This window comes from Vigna angularis, chromosome 4 (assembly GCF_016808095.1).
Source record: "Vigna angularis cultivar LongXiaoDou No.4 chromosome 4, ASM1680809v1, whole genome shotgun sequence".
In the NCBI taxonomy this organism is placed as follows: Eukaryota; Viridiplantae; Streptophyta; class Magnoliopsida; order Fabales; family Fabaceae; genus Vigna; species Vigna angularis.
The window spans coordinates 15,652,735-15,672,935 of NC_068973.1; the positions used below are offsets into that span (position 1 = coordinate 15,652,735).

The following is a 20,201-nucleotide window of genomic DNA, read 5'->3' on the forward strand; positions in this document are numbered from 1 at the left end:
TTCACGCTTTCAACTTACACTTCTGTTTTAGAAACCTTTTGATTTCATGCACCTTTTTTTTCTCTCTCACTTTTAAAGTCGAATCAAAGATTCATATTAATATATATTACACACTACAATTTTTCACGTGCAATTCTCTTTATTTCATAAGACCTTTAGGCACCACTCGGTCAAACCTTTTTAAAAAACCAATACCCACTGGTGGGGCCACTTTTGTCATGAACCAAAAAATTATAAACCCATCATGGTCCCACATACATAAAAACAAAATGGCCCAAGAGAAATTTGGTCATGTCAAGTTTCGTGACCTAGTCCATACATCCTACTAACGGGGTTTCACCCTAAACATCCAACCCCTTCTCCATACACCTCCAAATTTTTACAAAATACCCAAATCGCCTCTATTTAAAAGCTTTTAATATTTAAAAAAACGAAAAAAAAAGAATGATCAAAGATTCCTTTGAAAATAACTTTGTCAGTGCAAATTTTTGGCACAGATATTTCTCTCAGATCTCATTCTTTATCTCTATTCTCGCTTCTCTCTTCCTCTCCTTGCATTCTTTTGGTTCCTAGCATACATAGAGCTTTGTTTGGTATTGTTCGTGCATCAACACAGTCACTTTGACCCTAAAGGTTGGTGCATAGTCAAGCATATTTCTCTCTTGCATCGAATATCATTCTCTCTTTCGATTCTCACTTTGCTTCGTTTCTTTGTCACTTTTGCTTCCAGGCACACACATGAAATTTCATGTTCTTCATGGAGGTTGAAGTTGATTTTCTTCGTGCAGCCACACAACCACACACTGTTTCGTGTTTGCCACTCGTCTTCGTGCATTGCTCATTGCCTAGGTTGGTGCATTTGTTTTTTTCAATTTTATAGTATGTTGTAATTATGGTAGAAGACCTACTGCTTTTGCTTGCAAAAGGTGTACAAATGTTCAACCTAATGTTCATGCTGAGGAGTATGAAGATGTCAGGTTTGAGGAGGATGTAATTTAGGAGCATCCACTTGAGGAGCATGATATTGAGGAGGAGGACCATCAGGATGTTCCTGAAGGTGCATTTAGTGGAAGTCGAGTACAAGATTCAGTATTGATACATTACGTGAACTGTGTTACTTATGCGATATGGCATGGTCAGGTAAGTGCAAAACTTTAATTAATATGGTTATTGTTTAGTTGAAATAAATTTTATATTAAATATTATTGTTTAGGACTGGGTGGAGATCAACTTGATCTCCCATAGGAAGAAGTTAAACAAACTAGGATCCTGCTTCGAAGGCATTAGAGAAATCATGTATGGTTCCAGTTTAATGTCTCTGGCTGACATCTCATATAACTACGTCAATAGGGGTCTACTGTTGGCATTCGTGGAGAGATTTCATTTCGAGACCAACAATTTCCATCTCCCGTGGGTGAGATGTCGATGACTTTGGATGATGTGTCATCATTGTTGTACCTCCCGGTTCTAGGGCAATTTATTAATCTAGAGGAAGTGGACTTTAAAGAAAGTCGACGCGCCATTGTCGAGCTTTTAGGCGTATTTGGCGGGAGAGCTAGTGTTGAGTTGCATGTAGCTCATGATGCGAAAGTCAGACTAAGCTGACTTTGAGACATATATGCTAAGCATTGTGAGGAGTAGTAGTGGGAGTACGCTACCCGGACATATTTGTTGCATCTAGTTGGATGCACTATATTTGCTGATAAGACTACCACGTTCATTCACATATCTTACCTTTTGCTCTTTAGAGACATACACGGATGTGGCCAATATGCTTGGGGTGTTGTTGCACTAACGTATATGTATGAGCAGCTAAGAGATGCCAACTTGGCTTCAACATCTGATATAGGGAGAATCAGATTTTGAGATTCGATGTTCTCCCTTCCGCATTTCGATATCCGAGGCATACACATCTTCATATCAATTTTGAAATTTTCATAATTTTTTTATATCAATTTTAAATAAATTTATTTTTTTATTAAATTAAATAAATTCATACAAATTATTTTATACAAAAAACTATAACTGATACAAAAATTTAATATTTAAAATAAAATTAAAAGATAAATAACTAATACAAATAATTCAACATTTACACATAATCTATTCAAGTTAAGAAAACTAAACTAAACATTTAAAAATTATCTAACTAAACAATTTAAAAATTATCTAACTAAACAATTTAAAATAATGTAATAAACAATAATTAAACATTACAAACCAACATTCAAAAACATGAATCGGATATGAGAATCTAATTCATGTTTTGCACTCCGAATTTGAAGGACCACTGAAAGAAAGAAAGGAAGGAAAAAAATGAAATGGCGGTGCAGAATGAAGGCTATATCCGACGTTTCGTTAATGAATGCACTGAATCCCTAAACCATTTCCGTCAAAATGACTTAATGCATAACCATTTCAACAAACTTATTGTAAGGATATTTATGAAATTTGGAAATGTAGATGAAATAGTTGGAGGTGTATGGTGAAACATCCCTACTAATATACCCCAGTCACCAAGCCATAAGCTTTTCATTAAAAAATACTCAAAACATAATCATATAAATCATATAAAATGCACCATTTATTTATTCATCCATAATCTTTAATACGAAACCATACAAAAACTAATTTATTTTATTTTATATTTGTTTTCATTAATATATATATATATATATTTTTTTTTTCGGCTTCTACAAATATTCTTTCCTTTTACATATTTTAAAAAACATTATATTATATTAATGATGAAAATACACGCGTGTCCAATTATTTTATAATAAAAATAAAAATTATTATTATTATGAAAATAAACATAAATAAATTTTATAATTTTAGTAGTTTTTATTTAAGAAGGATAATTATTTTAGTTTACAAAATGGTTAAAATGATCAAATTAAAAATAAATTTTAAATAGAATCATTTATAGAACAAAATTATTAAAATAATTATTTAAATTTATAAAAGCTATTATTTGAAAATAAAATTGGTAAAAAATGTGTACACTAAAAAGAATAATCATTTTTATACAATGATATAGGTACAAAATGATATATATTAGTGAAAATATATGCATGTATATTTTTTTTTTTTGTTTTTATGATAAGAAAGAATTATATTTTTATAATTATTAAAGAATATAATCAATGTAAATGATTTTTATAATTATATTATAGGTAAATAATTAAATTTTAAAAAATAATTATATTATTTAAAAAGTAAAATAATAAAATAATTTATACTAATAAAGATAAATTATTTAAAAAATATATATACACAAAAAATAATTATAAAGCGATAGAAAAACCATTCTTTTTCTTAACTGTTATAGATTTATTAAAAGTTATAAATATAATACTGTTATTAGTGGTTTCAAGTAATGATTTAACATTTTTTAATCAATGTCATATAATATTAAACCTAAAATATAGACTTAAATTAAACAAATTGATACAAGGACCTGTTATTATGAGAATTAACTTCAAGTGGAAAGAGAAGGGTTTGCGAAATAGCTTACGGTTGCACTCCTAAAACCTCGTAACTGCATTCGTTTGGGTTTTCCCTGTGTCTATGGCGGCGGTGGTGGAGGCGAGGAAGGCCCCGCGGCCGGGAAAGGGCGGTTACGAAGCGCACGGCCTGAGCGAGGAAGAAGCGCGTGTTCGAGCAATCGCGGAGATCGTGGGCTCCATGGTAGACCTCTCCCACAAGGGCCAGAACGTGGACCTCAACGCGCTAAAGTCCGCAGCGTGCCGCAAGTACGGCCTCGCTCGCGCGCCTAAGCTCGTGGAGATGATAGCCGCGCTCCCCGATGCTGAGCGCGAAACTCTCCTCCCCAAGCTCCGCGCCAAACCCGTCCGCACCGCCTCCGGAATCGCCGTAGTTGCCGTCATGTCCAAACCGCACCGCTGCCCGCACATCGCTACCACCGGGAACATCTGCGTTTACTGCCCTGGCGGTCCCGACTCCGACTTCGAGTACAGTACTCAGTCCTACACCGGTTACGAACCAACCAGCATGCGCGCGATTCGTGCGAGGTAGGGTTGTGGTGCTGTTGTCTTTTAGTTTAGGGTAAATTGGAATGTTTCAGGGTTGATATTTGAATTAGTTTTATAATTAGGCTCGAGGTTCGTAGATTGTTAATTGAGCATTTTGATCGGTAAACCAGTTGTTGCCTGTGTGTTTCATCGTCAAGAATAGCTGATTGAAATTAGAATGGTCGTTTGGAGACATTAGACATGGTTTTTGTAGTTAAATTAGTTCGTGAGTGTGTATTTCGTTCTTCAAATAATTAGTAAGTGACCTGAAGTTATTTTAACCAACAAAATACACATCTAGGGGTATCAAACTGTTGAAATAATTATTAAATCTATGTATGCTTGTGTAATCATTAAGTCTAAAGAAGGGAGTAGTGTGTTGAGAAATCTCTCCCAACTGTACTTAGTTCTGTGCCTAGCAGTGTAGGACAGTACTTTGATCTTTGAAATCCCTATTGATCTTTGAAATCCCTACTGTATCAGATCGTTATTATTATAAATAGAAGAACATTGGAGGGTTCCTTTAAGCCCTCCAAATTATATTTTCTCTCTGTTTTTAATCTTAAGTCAAACATGTGGATTTTTTCGTCGAAACTATGTTGGCCAAGCTTAAGGGGCTTTTAATCTAGTTTTCACGTTATTAGATTACTTTTACTATTTGCTAAGATATTAATTCAATTAGTACCAACATGGTATGACATGGCTGACCTATAACCTTATTTTTAAGTGTATTTTCGGAGTTTGATTCCTTCTACGAATAAACATATGTTGGTATAAGACAAAAATGGATCTCAATTAGAGCTGTCAAAACGGGTTACCCACCCGACCCGGTCCGGTCCACCAATCAACCCGACTCATTTATTACCGAACCAAAAAATTCGAATCCGGCCCGACCCACCACGGGTTGGTGGGTAAACGGGTTGCCTTACTGGTTCACTTAATTACAATTTTTTTAAAATAAAAAAATTACAAACTTTCTATAATTCAAATCTAAACAAATTTCACTTCCAAATTTCACTCCCAACATGGGTGTTTAATTAATTTTGAAAATAAGGAACTTAAATAATTTTTTCAAGCAAAAGAATATTTTTTTATAAAATTAAAATTAAATTTTAATAAAATAAAATTAGGTAGGTGGATTGGTGGGCCAACTCGGCCCACCACGGGTTCAACCCGCATGAGCCGGGTTTAAATGAGCCGGATTGAAACTGATCCGCATAAAAATAAATACAATTTTTCAAACCCAACCCGACCCGAACCTGTGGTGAACCGGGTTGAGCCGCAGGTTGTGACCCATTTTGACAGCTCTAATCTCAATCAATGTTGTCAATATCATGAGTAAACTAGCAAACTCGCTCTATCCTGCGAGTAGGGAGGAGGCTGCTAGCTAATGCGAGCATAGGATCAAGGTGGTGCAGATTGCGATGAGAATGGGATGCTGCTCACCAAATTGAGGGATCCTCGCAGATGCTGCCTTCAAAGTCACGCCCTTTGTTCCAGTCACTCTACTGTCCTGCTATCTCTTTTGCTTGTGCTGTTCTGCTCTCTCTTTGATTCTTCTACTGTTCTGCTCACTCTGTTTTTTCTTCAAATTCTAAAGAACAGACTATTTTTAGCTGTAAACAGGATCCCACTACCTAAGACTTATTATGGGTTATTTTTTTTTCATCTATATTATTTTTAATGCATGGACACTTTTATGAATATAAATTTTTGTATATTTGTAAGTCATATCAGTTGAGTTACGATCTTTTTTTATCCCCTTTTTGATCCTCTTACTAGACTTGAGTTTGATAAAATTGATATCAGTACCTCATAGGATTAGGTTTTGACTCTTCATTGGGATACAAATACACTAGAATGACCGAAAAATATTGCAAAATGTGACTATTATAATAGTAGGTTTGTAAATTAGACATCTAATGACTTGAACATCACTATTTGGGGAAAATTTAGGGGCTAATTTTTTGCATTGTGGAACTTGAACTAGGTATAATCCATATGTTCAGGCAAGGAGCAGGATAGATCAGCTTAAGCGTTTGGGTCATAGCGTAGACAAGGTTTGGAGCTCATTTTCGTATCTCTTGAATATTCCAATTCAAGTGCATGAATTAGTGTAGATGTACTGTTTAAGTTTCTTATAATTATGGTCATTGTTTTCAGGTTGAGTTTATATTAATGGGTGGTACCTTCATGTCTCTTCCAGCTGATTACCGTGATTACTTTATAAGAAATCTTCACGATGCTTTGTCTGGGCATACTTCTGTCAATGTGGAAGAGGCAGTAGCTTACTCTGAGCATGGAGCAACCAAATGTATTGGCATGACAATTGAAACGTAAGTTGTCTTTTAAGTAATTACATCTGCATTAAATGTGAATGTTTTGAGCCTTGGTCTGCTGGTCATGTGCAGTTGTAAATGAATGATGTTCATTTGTCCTTTCTTTTGGTTAATATAAATAATACATCTTTTGCATATCAACAATTTTTTGTGCAGCGATTAAAATGATATACTTAATATGAAAAGTTATCACACAGACAGACTGTGTTATGAAATTTCTAGGGTGTTTCTGCATTTCTTGTTTGAGCATATCTGTAATTAAGTTAGTGGAAACATATTGGGAAATCTACATGGCACTTGAAGAGTTGAGAGAAGATGAAGAGTCTTATATTTTTTCACTTAGAAAGCCTAATACAACTTACTACTGTATTTATAGGAGACAGTAGTTTTGAAAAGTAAAAGGGCGGGAAACCCTTAACAAAGCCCTAACATAAATATTAATAATAATAAAGGCACTATACTTCAACACTCCCCCTCAAGCTGGAGCATATAGATCATATGCACCAAGCTTGGAACATATAAATTGAATTCTAGGCCCCCTTAGAGATTTGGTCAGAATGTCTGGGAGTTGTTCATTAGAGTTGACAAACTTAGTAACAAGATCCTTTGACAATAACTTCTCTCTAATAAAATGACAATCAATCTCTATGTGTTTTGTTCTTTCATGAAACACTGGATTGGAGGCAATGTGAAGGGCGGCTTGATTGTCATAGTACAACTTCATCTGCTCATTTTCACAAAATTTCAACTCTTGAAGGAGTTGTCTAATCCACCCAAGTTCACATGTAGTTAGAGCCATAGATCGATATTCAGCTTCAACACTAGATCGAGCAACAACACTTTGTTTCTTACTTTTCCAAGATACAAGGTTCCCTCCAAGTAAAACACAATATCCTGTGGTAGATCTTCTGTCAGTTGGACAACTAGCCCAATCTGCATCACAATATCCCTCAACATGAGTTCTTCCCTTGTCCTCATACAACAATCCCTGTCCTGGGTTCCCTTTTACATATCTGAGAATGCAAATCACTGCATTCCAATGATCAACATGTGGATTTTGCATAAATTGACTCAACTCCCACCGGATAAGAAAGATCAGGTCTTGTTATGGTAAGATAGATAAGTTTTCCAACAAGCCTTCTATATCTCTCTGGGTTTGAGAAAAGTTCACCTTGGTCTTTCATTAACTTTTGATTAGAGTCCATAGGACTATCAATAGGCTTGCAATTTGTCAGGCTTGTTTCCTCCAAAATATCAAGAGCATATTTTCTTTGTGAAATGATGACACCTTCCTTTGATTGTGCCACTTCAATACCAAGGAAATATTTTAGTCGACCCAGATCTTTGGTTTGAAAGTGGTTGAACAAATGATTCTTTAATTGAGCAATTCTAGTGACGTCATTTCCTGTAATGACAATATCATTGTTAGAATATTTACTCTATTTATCATGATTATATTGTGTCTAGGATTATTCTATTTATCATGATTATATTGTGTCTAGGTTACCCTATTTATCATTATTATATTGTGTCTAGGTTACTCTATCATGATTATATTGTGTTTAGGTTACCCTATCATGTACTCTTGTATCAATTTATTTTTATAAATACAAGATTATGAGAGGAATCAATCAAGCCTTCAAGAATTATTTGTCCATTATGAGGAGTTGTCCACATAAGTTTGTCGTGAGGGGAGTATGTTTTCAGCCATTGCAATATGTTTCCAGCCACTGCATGCCCCATCAGTCAGTGATGACAGTCACTGCAGTTTTGTCGCTTCCAGCCATCACCTCGTTAGTTAGTGATGACAATTTAGTCCCTGCAGGCTCCATCAGTCAGTGATGGCAATTTGGTCCCTGCAGGCCCCATCAGTCAGTAATGGCAATTTAGTCCTTGCAGTGAGAGGGAGTATGTTTCCAGCCACTACAGGCTCCATCAGACAGTGATGACAATTTAGTCCCTGCAGGCTCCATCAATCAGTGATGACAATTTAGTCCCTGCAGGCCCCATTAGTCAGTAATGACAATTTAGTCCCTGCAGTGAGGGGGAGTATGTTTCTAGCCACTAGTCAGAGGCCCTAACTAGTCAGATATGACAGTCCCTGCTTTCAGCCACTGCAGGCCCCAATTAGTCAAAGATAGCACTCCCTGTAGTTTTGTCGCTTCCAGCCACTACAGGCCTCATCAGTCAGCGATGGCTCGTTGTCTACCACTCATCATTCACTTTTGATGGAAATCAACTTTGACAAAGTCATCCTACTTGAAGGTTCATGGTGCTAGATGAAGTTTCGTGGTTGTCCAATATTATTCTCCATAAGCTTATGAGGAGTCTCTTTGGTTATGTTGGTTTGTGAGTCCAATTTGGTTTATAGACATTCTCTCTTGATGGTATATGTACATCTTATTCGAAGCCAGAGTTACCACGTCTATTGCCTCAACATTTTAGACAAGTTAATTTTGTTGGACTGAGTTTATTTATTCCAAGCATGACACATACAATTTGTATGCTCCAGCTTGAGGGGGAATGTTAGAATATTTACTTTATTTATCATGATTATATTGTGTCTAGGATTATTCTATTTATCATGATTATATTGTGTCTAGGTTACCCTATTTATCATTATTATATTGTGTCTAGGTTACTCTATCATGATTATATTGTGTCTGGTTACCCTATCATGTACTCTTGTATCAATTTATTTTTATAAATACAAGATTATGAGAGGAATCAATCAAGCCCTCAAGAATTATTTCTTTTCAATCTCAAGTATCATCAACATAGACCATAAGATAAACACATTTATTAGGAGAAGAGTGACTATAAAATATTGAATGATCCACCTTATATTGTTTCAATCCAAAATTCTGCACAACCCGACTAAATTTACCAAACCAAGCTCGAGGTGATTGCTTCAAGCCATAGAGGGAACGATGTAATTTAAAAACTAACCCAGACTCCCCTGAGCAACAAACCCAGGAGGTTGCTCCATGTATATCTCTTCCTCTAGATCACCATGAAGAAAGACATTTTTAATGTCCAATTGGTAAAGGGGCCATTGACGGATGGCATCCATAGCAAGCAAAATACGAACAGTACTGGTTTTAGCCACAGGAGAAAAGGTATCACAATAGTCGAGGCCATAGACTTGAGTATATCCCTTAGCTACCAGACGAGCTTTGAGACGATCGATTTCACCAGTAGGACCAACCTTAATAGCATAGACCCATCTACAATCAATAGGCTTCTTCTTACCAGGAGGAAGAGGAACAAGGTCCCAAGTGCCATTGTGTTCAAGTGCCTGCATTTCATCAATCATGGCTTGTCGCCATCCAGGATGTCCAAGTGCCTTATGAACATTATTAGGAACCTTAATGGAAGATAAGGAAGAAACAAAAGAGAAATATGGAGGAGACAAACGATGATAACTCAAAAAGTTATAAATAGGATAAGGATTACGAGTAGAGCGAATACCTTTCCGAAGGGCAATGGGCCAATTATTATCTGAGTCAAGAGAGGGTGAAGAGGATGAAGGATCCATGGTTTGGGAATCTGATGCTGGAGGATCTGAGTCTCGAGGATCTTCAGTGTTCTGAGTTTGAGATTGTGTCCGACTGATATGTGAGAAGAGGTGGAGGAACAATGTCATTTGCATTTTGAGGTTGAGGTAAAGAAGCAGGAGTAACCAAGGGATCACATGATGGTAGATGAAACATTTGTTGAACATATGAACGGTCCTCCATGGAGGACAAGAAAAACGGTGTATCCTCAAAGAATGTGACATCAGCAGACATATAATACCTCTTGGTTGAGGGAGAATAACATTTATACCCTTTCTGAAGGCGAGAGTATCCCAAAAAGACACACTTAATAGCTTTTGCAGAGAGTTTATCAAGACGTGGGGAAACATTATGAACAAAACAAGTACACCCAAATATACGAGGAGAGACATGGTAAAGAGGGTCATTTGGAAAAATGACAGAGTGAGGGACTTTATTCCCAATAGAGGAAGAAGGCATCTTATTGATCAGAAAACAGGCAGTAAGGACTGCATCACCCCAATGATGAACAAGAACATTAGTATTCAACATCAGAGAGCGTGCAGTTTCAATGTGATGTCTATTCTTTCTCTCTGCAATGCCATTTTGTTGTGGAGTGTGAGGACATGTTGACTGGTGTAAAATTCCTTGGGAAGATAAGAATGAAGAAAATGCTACAGAAAAGTATTCCTTAGCATTATCACTTCTAAGGATTTTAATTGTCTTCCCAAATTGGTTCTTAATTTCATTAAAAAAAGACACATATTGTCAAAAGTTCAGATCTCTCTTTCATTAAATAAACCCATGTACATCGAGATAATTCATAAATGAATGTTACAAAATAATTAAAACCAAAAGAAGTAACACGACTTGGTCCCCAAATATCGGAGTGAATAGTTGAAAAGGCAAAATTACATCGCGTCTCATACTTTTTAGGATAGGAAGATCTAACATGTTTTCCGAACGGACAAGACTCACAATCTAAGACTTGAATGTGTTTGAGACTTGGAACCATCATCTTCAACTTGGATAAGCTTGGGTGACCCAACCGATTATGCAAAAGTTTTGGGGATGAAGTTGCAAAACAGGAAACTGAGGAGTTAGGTTTTAAGAAATAAAGTCCTTGTGACTCATGTCCTTCTCCAATCAGACGACCCGTACCATGTTCCTGTATAACAAAGGAACTAGCAGAAAAGGTTACATAACAATTTAAGGAACGAGTTAATTGACTCAAAGAGATTAAATTGTAAGGACAATGAGGAATATACAAAACAGAATTCAATTTTAGTGAAGGAGATAGGAAAACTTTTCCAATTCCCTGAGATGCAACTTTGGATCCATTGGCAACAGTAATGAAATGAGGAGTTTTCGGAGAGGACATGGAAGAAAATGAATGGATGTTATCAGAGATATGATCTGAGGCACCTGAGTCAAGAATCCACATATTGAGAGATGCAGGCAGTTGACACATTTGACATTGAGGAGGATTGGCCAAGATTAGAAGATTTCTCAGACTTGTACCTCAAAAACTCTTGGTACTCTTCACCAAAAGTTCTAGATTCTGAATTATCAGATTTAGACACATGAGCAGCTTTGTCTGGAAAGCCATGTAAGGAATAATATTTATCTTGGGTATGACCCATTCTCTTACAATATGAGCATTAAGGACGTCCACTTCGACCACCATGTCCTCCACGGTTGCTCCTACCTCCTCCTCTTCCTCGTGGTGTCACCATTGCTGATGTTTCAATAGCATCACTTAAATTCTCGTCTTTTACCAATGTAGGTACCCGAAGGAGTTGAGTAACTAAGCCATCCATCGACGAGATTTGATCACCAGCTAAAACTTGATCACGTACATGATCAAAATCAGGGTGTAAACTTTTCAAAATTAAGACCATGTAAAACTTGTCAAGCTTTTTGTTGAGATTTTCTAATGAATCTGCTACAAAGAAGTTCTTTAACTCTTCTACCGCAGCCCGAGCTTTTGCTATATGGGAAACCATATCATGGTTGACTTGTTTGAGAGAAGTTGCTCTTTGGGTTGCATCGAAAAGACGTTGTACATCATTAGTAAAAATATCTTGGGCCCTTTTCCAAAAAGAGGAGCATGTCTTATAGGGTCTCAAGATATCTAGAACCTCTTGCTCAACTGATTGCCACAAAACAGCACATAACTGAAAGTCTAATTTCTGCCACTGAGATTTTTCTTCATCTTGGGACCATAGAAATATCTTGTTCAAGGTGATTATGGTGTCCTTGACCAAGAAACCACAATTCCACAGCAGAGGACCATGATAAATAATTTTTCCAATTCAGTTTTGCAGATGTAATGATAGGGGTGGCAGAGAAAGAGGAATTAATTCCAGTAGAAGAGGCCATTTTAAAACTGTGAGAAGAAATGGGACTTAGGGTTTCAAAAACGTGAGGGAGGAAACCCTAGGTATGAGCCCAAGCCTATGAAACAGAGAAACAAGAACCAATACACACTCAAGGAGCCCCGGAGAGACGATATGGAGTGACGTGGTGCAACTCCGACACCGGGAAGGCGACGCGTGCGGAACACGCGGCCGAGACTGGCTGGAAAGAAAGCGGCGCGTGGCGGCTGGTGCGGAGGCTTCGGAGGATGGGACCACCAGGGTTGGGTTGCGCTTCTCAAGGCACACCTAACCCTTGACTTCGCTGGAGAAAGCGACGCTTGGCGGTGGCAACGGTGGCGGCGGACAGCGGATCGAACGGTGGAAATGACAGAGACGATGCCGCCCACAATAGACAAAGAAGACACGGTTTGGCTCTTGATACCAACTTGAAGAGTTGAGAGATGATGAAGAGTCTTGTATTTTTTCACTTAGAAAGCCTAATACAAACTTACTAGAGTATTTATAGGAGACAATAGTTCTGAAAAGTAAAAGAGCGGGAAACCCCTAACAAAGCCCTAACATAAATATTAATAATAATAAAGGCACTATACTTCAACAATGGCAATAGTGTGCTGTAACACATCTATGATGAGCTTATCAAGTTTGTGCTTCGTAATTTATCAGAAGGCCAGATTATTGTCTTGGGCCTCACTTGCGCCAAATGCTTTCTTATGGTTGTACACGATTGGAGATTGGAGTCCAAAGCACCTATGAGGATGTTGCTCGAGACACAAACAGAGGACACACTGTAGCCGCTGTAGCTGATTGCTTTTGCTTGGCTAAAGATGCTGGTTTCAAGGTTTCTTACTCTTATTTAAATCTATACATTCAGTAAAAAGCATAACTTTGTCCTGACCAACCATTCCCCTATGTGTCTCTCTGCTGCATCTTTTTTATACCAATATATTGATACATATTTCTAGTCATGTATTTTGAATCAATTTTTACTGCCTCATCATATTTGTATAGATTATAACTGGAACAAGTTTTAGATAGATTTATTAATATGATAAGTCAACTTAGGCGCTACAAATATTTGATATTTCTGTAGTTGTATTTCCTTTTATACCGTGGACTAGGTTAGTCATGTCTCATGAATTTTATCCAATTTTCCCCTTTTGTCATTTGGTTTATGCTTATTTTCTCCGGCTTTTGCTTTAGGTTGTTGCTCACATGATGCCTGATCTTCCAAATGTTGGCGTTGAGAGGGACATGGAAAGTTTTCGGGAGTTTTTTGAGAGTCCCTTGTTTAGAGCAGATGGGCTTAAAATATATCCTACACTTGTAATTCGTGGAACAGGGCTTTATGAGCTCTGGAAAACTGGCAGGTATTTCAAATATTTATTTTTATTGGACTACTTCGTTTCCAGAACTTTTTATTTTCTCTTTTTTCTTTAAAAAATTAAACTGTTCTGTAGAAGATAAAAAAATCATTACTAAAATTGTAGGTACAGAAATTATCCACCAGAGCAACTTGTGGACATCATAGCAAGGATCCTTGCAATGGTACCACCATGGACACGTGTTTATAGAGTGCAGCGGGATATTCCTATGCCTTTGGTTACCTCCGGGGTTGAGAAAGGGAATTTGAGGGAGCTAGCATTAGCTCGAATGGAAGACTTGGGATTGAAATGTCGTGATGTTCGGACCAGGGAAGCTGGAATCCAGGTTATTGTGCAGAGCTGATTTTATTTGGGAATTTTGTGTAAAAAGACTGCTGACACAATTTATTTTCTGATACCATTTTGGAGCACCGACAAACATTTTCTATCTCTCTGTAGGATATTCACCACCAAATTAGGCCAGAGGAGGTGGAGCTTGTTCGGCGTGATTATATGGCAAATGAGGGTTGGGAAACATTTCTATCATATGAAGATACACGACAAGTAATTTGATCTCCCTTCCTTTTTCTTTGTTGCTTGTGCCTTTTTCCCTCTTTAATTGTGAATCAAGTGGTGTCTCAACCTGTTGCCGAAACACAGCAATGACCTTGAGCGAACTCTGTTCTTGGAAACAGGATATCCTTGTTGGTTTGTTGCGTCTGCGAAAATGTGGCTGCAATACTACATGTCCAGAGCTTATGGGGAAGTGTTCAATTGTTCGTGAACTCCACGTTTATGGGACTGCCGTACCAGTTCATGGACGGGATGCTGACAAGCTACAACACCAGGTAATACTGTGTTGCACATATGGAGAGGACATGCAACTTGAATAGAAATTTTCACAGGATTTCATTGGATCAAATCAGTGAACAGTCTGATTATATTTGCTTACACAATTTTAGAATCTGCAAGCTGCCAAGTTTGTTTGTGTAAAACTCTTTAGATATTCATTCATACTGTGGCTTTTTTTATATGTAATCACATGTCCTTTTTCTATTCTCTTGCCTGACCTAGTTTGGACCAAAATTATTGTTAACAGGGTTATGGTACACTTTTAATGGAGGAGGCAGAGCGTATTGCTTGCAGAGAACACAGATCAACAAAAATAGCTGTAATTTCAGGGGTAGGCACACGCCATTATTACAGGAAACTGGGATATGAGCTTGAAGGACCTTACATGGTGAAATATTTAGTGAAATAACACACTAGTTAATTCTTATGTAATTTTGTAGCATAAGTTAATTATATGTTTCATTTGCCAATCAAAAGGCATTAATTTGTGCAGAGGTTCCCTAACGCCCCCTCCCCCCAATTCTCTCTCGGCTAGATTGGCTTTTGTACTTCTCTAGGTTTCTTGAGATTTATTCAATATCTTTGTTATAGGTATCTTTTGAAGTTGATCAATTGCACTACAAGTTGGTATTCACTTTCTTGTACAAGTTTGTCACTATAGAGATGTCTCCACTTGCCATCATATAATCTCTTTCTGGGTGAATGGACATGTTTTAATAATGAAGAGACCTAATTTAATTTTATATTAATTTTATCTGAACTAGGAAATTCTTGGTCTGTTTCGTTAGAGGAAGGGAAGCGAGAGATTTAATTTTGTTTGTTTGGTTGAGAGAGAATGAAAGAAATAATTTTAAAATTAGAGGGATCTATTAAACTATTTTTTTTTATTAAATCAATCCAATTATCCGAGCTTTTTGAAACATATTAAATAGCTATATTCAATTTTGTTCCGTGATTTTTTTTTCCAACTTGTTTTTCATCTGAATTTCTTCAAATCAAATGTCATTTGTTGATCACCAAGGATTAATTAATCAACATTAGTATTCCTTTGAATGATAGATATTTTTCAGTACATTTTTTTTATTTAGAACTTGAATATCGAAGTTCTGATACATGTTTAAAAGAGGTAAAATAATCTACAAACCATGTCAAATTATGTTAGTTATAAGAAATTCGCATTGTAATATTTTTTTTTAATATTCAGATTATCGATTAGGATAATTTGAAAGATTCATATTTTCTGCCCCAATCGTAGTTTTAAAATCGATATAGATTAGTTTTAGAATAATGTTTGACTAGTAAAAGTCATATGAGCACAAATTAGAGATTTGGTGGTAAGATTTTGAATATCTTGAAGTTTATGACTAACGACAATTAGTTTAGATTAATTAGATAAGTTTAACCAATAATATTTTAAATTTAATTTGCTGTGGTGATATTAACTACTATATAGAATTGGTTATTGTATTAAATATTGAAGAAAAAGGCAGGTGAGAAAGGAGAGAAAAATACACAAACGTTAAAATATAATAAATTTTAATAACTTATTTTTTTTTAACCATTTCAATTTCATAAAGTTATTTTTAAAAGACTTTTTTAAATAATTTATTGAGTTTTTTCTATTGAATAAATGTGATATTTCTCTTTATAATTCATTTTACATTTTTTGTTTTGTTTCTTTTGACTTGTTCTTTAAGCTTGTTTCAAGTAGGAGAGTCTTGAAGTCACATGAAAACACTAGAAAGGGAGAGTTTGAATGATGTTTTGAAATTCTTTTTGAAACATAGCATATGATAAATAAATGTGAATGAGAAGTTAAAGACATTAGACGCTAGATTTTATAGATGTTTAGAAGGATTTCACAAGAAGCATCGTGTATAACTTTAAACTAGTGATAGAAAGAAGTGTGATAGGTCTACTGCCTCGATTAAGTCAGCAACCGAGGCATAAAGTATTGCCAACTCACCTTGCTAGCAATGGTATATGTTGTCAAACTTTTTGAAAATCATCACATACTGCCTCGGTTACACTCAGAACCGAGGCGTAAACTGTGACACGTACCCTCTCCAACCACTACAAATTAGCGGCAATCAGAAACTTCTCTAATTGACAGGGATACTGCCTCAGTTATCTATAAAACCGAGGCATAAAGAGTATCTTTATCACATCGGTTTGGCGCCAACCGAGGCATATAAGGTGAATATATTTTCAAAATTGCCATTATATTTTTTATTTTTAATTATTTTCTGATACTTTACTCATCAGGTAAGCTTATAACCAAGGCAGTATGGCTGTATTACCTCGATTAAGTGTTGAACCGAGGCAATATAGTTTTGTATAAACTGAAGTTGCCCTTGTTCATCTTCTTCTCGCGCAAACTCTCCCCGCTCATCGTTCTCCCTCTCCAACCGCCCTCCATACAGCGCCGTCTTTGTCGCCACTACTCCTCTGCTCCGTCGCCACCATGCTACCGGTGTTCTCTGCAAGAAGAAGCCTCGCATTGCCTCGCGCTGCCTCATCGCCAGTCTTCTCGCGCAACTGTGTCGCTGCCTCGCCACCAGTCCCCACGACCAGGTGGCCCACTCCCGTTGTCGTCTCCGTCGCTGGCTCAACCTCTAGGCGTTGTAGCCACCGCTGCTCCTTGTCTCCATGCCGCGCCGCTGCACCATTACCGCCGTCGCCATTGCTCCTTGCCTCCCCGACGCGCCGCTGCACCACTACCGTCGTCGCTACTGCCAGGTGCACCAGTGCCGTGGTTTGGACCATTCTTCATCCACCATTGGTGCTGCTGTTCTTGTTGGTCCGGTATGTTCTTTAGACCATCGCTATTTTTTTGTTTGATAGTAATTTGTGTATATGTATGTTGATAGGAATACCTTAGGGAATAGAATTTAGGAATACAGAAATTGGGTTGAATTTGTGTATAATTTTGAATTTCGATAGTGTATTAGAAAATAGAATTTAGGAATATAGAAATTAGGGAATGTAAATTGATTGAAGATGTAAATTGGTTGAAGATGTAAATTTGGAATTAGGTATATAGAAATGAGAAATATAGAAATATAGAAATTAGAAATATAGAAATTAGGGATTATAATTTGAATTTTTTGTATTAAATTGGGGAATTTGGTGATGAAATAAACTTTTAAGGTTAGAAATCATGATACTAATCAATGTGTTGTTTGATTTTTTCTAGATATTGTATTTTTATGGTGAGGTTTTATAGCTTCTTAAACGCGGACATTCTTCATTGTTGACCAACTTTCACGCTCCCAAGTTCCTATTCTTAAAATTTTCCTTTTAATATGAACATGTAATTATTTGTTTGCTTCAATATATTGTTTGCTTGAATATATTGTATGTTGCATATGTAATTATTTGTGGTTGAATATATTATTGTGCTGAATTAGCCTTAGTTTCCCGTTTGAAATTCAATACAAAAATTATTTACTATCTCCAATTTTTTTTGAATAAATGTACTTTTTAAAAATGAATAGAGAGGAGATGATAATAGTAATTTATAAGTATTGAATCTTGAATTGTTTGGTTGGACAGTTTAAGAAGAGTAATAACTTTTTCATAATTTATTAATACATATAAATTTTAATATACATATCTTAAATTTCATGAAATTTTGCAGTTGTGTTTTGTATTGATCTTCGGGTGCATATTTGATTGTGATTTATAATCACTTTCATTTCGTGTAACCTGAAGACCAATGCGAAATGCTAGAAAAATTTTGTGAAATTTTAGATATGTTGTTTAAAATTTATATGTTTAATAAACTAAAAAAAGTGAATCTTCTTGAATGGGATAGGGTCATACCTTGAATACAAACACAATTAAAGTGATCATTCAAGATTATTGAAATTATGTAAACAATTTCAGTAAACATGCATACAGATCGAGGGTGGACTAATCTACCTCGCATCAGCACTGAGTACGAGAGAGGGGTAGAAGAATTTATACCGTTTGCGCAACGTAATGCAAGTACAAGTGATGATGAAGTCAAGTTTAGATGTCCTTGTGTCAACTGTTTGAATGTGAGGAAGTTGAACGCAACCATTATTAGGGAACATCTTATCTGTGATGGTTTCATACGAAGTTATACAATATGGATATGGCACGGTGAATTAACAGACTTTCCAACTGAAAATGTATATGATTCCACCATGGATATGGAAGATTGACCGGAAGAAGATAACTTAGAGGACATGATCTGCGATGTTGGCGCATAAGCTTTTGCCCAAGCGCATGTGTATGAAACGATGTCCACTGATGTGGAGACTCGGTTGTATGCCGGTTCAACTAAGTTTACACGATTGTCAGCGATGTTAAGGCTCATGAATTTAAAGGCGACCAATGGATGGACTGATAAGAGTTTTACAGAATTATTGTCGTTGTTGAATGAAATGCTGTCAGATGGAAATATATTATCCACTCGTAATTATGATGCAAAAAAAATTCTTTGATAGATGGGTATGGAGTATAAACGGATACATGCATGTCCGAATGATTGCATATTATATAGGAATGAGTATGAAGTTTTGACAAAGTGTCCAAAATGTGGGTTATCATGATACAAGTCAAAAAACAACAATGAAGATAATGGTCACACATAGAATGATTCTGCTTTAAAAGTAGTTTGGTACCTTCCACTCGTGGCCAAATTTAAGCGTTTGTTCGTGAATCCCAAAGACGCTAAAAACCTAAGATGACATGTAGATGAGAGAACAACTGATGGACTGCTTTGTCATCCAGCTAATTCAAAGCAATGGAAAACTATTGATCAAGAATTCCCCCAATTTGGTCAAGAATGTAGAAATCTTAGGTTTGACTTAGCTACTAATCAATTAGATGTAAAAGTTATTTGTAAATTTAAGTACCAAATGTCATGCATGTAGAGCAGAATGTTTGTGATAACTTGATTGGTACACTACTCAACATCCAGGGAAAAACAAAAGATAAAGTGAATGCTCATTTGGATTTAGTTGACATGAAGATCCGAGAAGAGTTGACACCAAGAGAGATTGATAAACGTACTTATTTGCCTCCTGCATGTTACACAATGTCCAGACAAGAGAAGATAAGTTTTTGCCTTTGTTTAAAGAGTATCAAGGTACCACAAGGATACTCTTCAAATATCAAGAGCTTAGTGTCAATGCAGGACTTAAAGCTTGTTGGACTCAAGTCGCATGATTGCCACGTCTTAATGCAACAATTGTTATTGGTGGCAATTCGTGGAATTTTTCCCAAAAAAGTTAGGCAGACCATAACTCGATTGTGCTCATTTTTCTCGTCAATTTGTAGTAAAGTCATCGATCCTACAAAGTTAGATGAACTTCAAGACGACATTATTATCATCTTGTTTCAGCTAGAAATGTTTTTCCCTCCATCCTTTTTTGACATCATGGTGTATTTACTTGTTCATTTGGTCAGAGAAATCAAGTTGTGTTGACCAATATACTTAAGATGGATGTATCCTATTTGCCTCGTGGTGGATACATGAAGCTTGAGGAAAAAATAATGAAGCAAAAGTCAGATAGTAGACTTCCACTTTTTGAGGGTGGTGATCCTCCTCCTCCTCCTTCACCACCATCTCGTCACGAGAAGTGGAAGTTAGCCCGTATAAGATCATCGGCTCCTACACTTCCGACTCTGCCAGAGAGATATCTGAAAGAATTGTAAGAGGTCATTT

At 36.4% G+C, this 20,201-nt stretch overlaps 1 protein-coding gene across 1 annotated transcript; it reads left to right on the forward strand.

Annotated features, from left to right (window-relative positions):
* The first annotated feature begins 3,460 nt into the window (after window positions 1-3,460).
* Window positions 3,461-15,161, forward strand: LOC108331625 (elongator complex protein 3). Its single transcript, XM_017566436.2, has 9 exons — window positions 3,461-4,034; window positions 6,025-6,094; window positions 6,198-6,370; window positions 12,954-13,128; window positions 13,491-13,657; window positions 13,778-13,997; window positions 14,111-14,215; window positions 14,347-14,499; window positions 14,751-15,161. Exons 1-9 carry the CDS (start codon window positions 3,571-3,573, stop codon window positions 14,910-14,912), a joined length of 1,689 nt encoding a protein of 562 aa, XP_017421925.1. The 5' UTR covers window positions 3,461-3,570; the 3' UTR covers window positions 14,913-15,161.
* The last annotated feature ends 5,040 nt before the right edge of the window (window positions 15,162-20,201 follow it).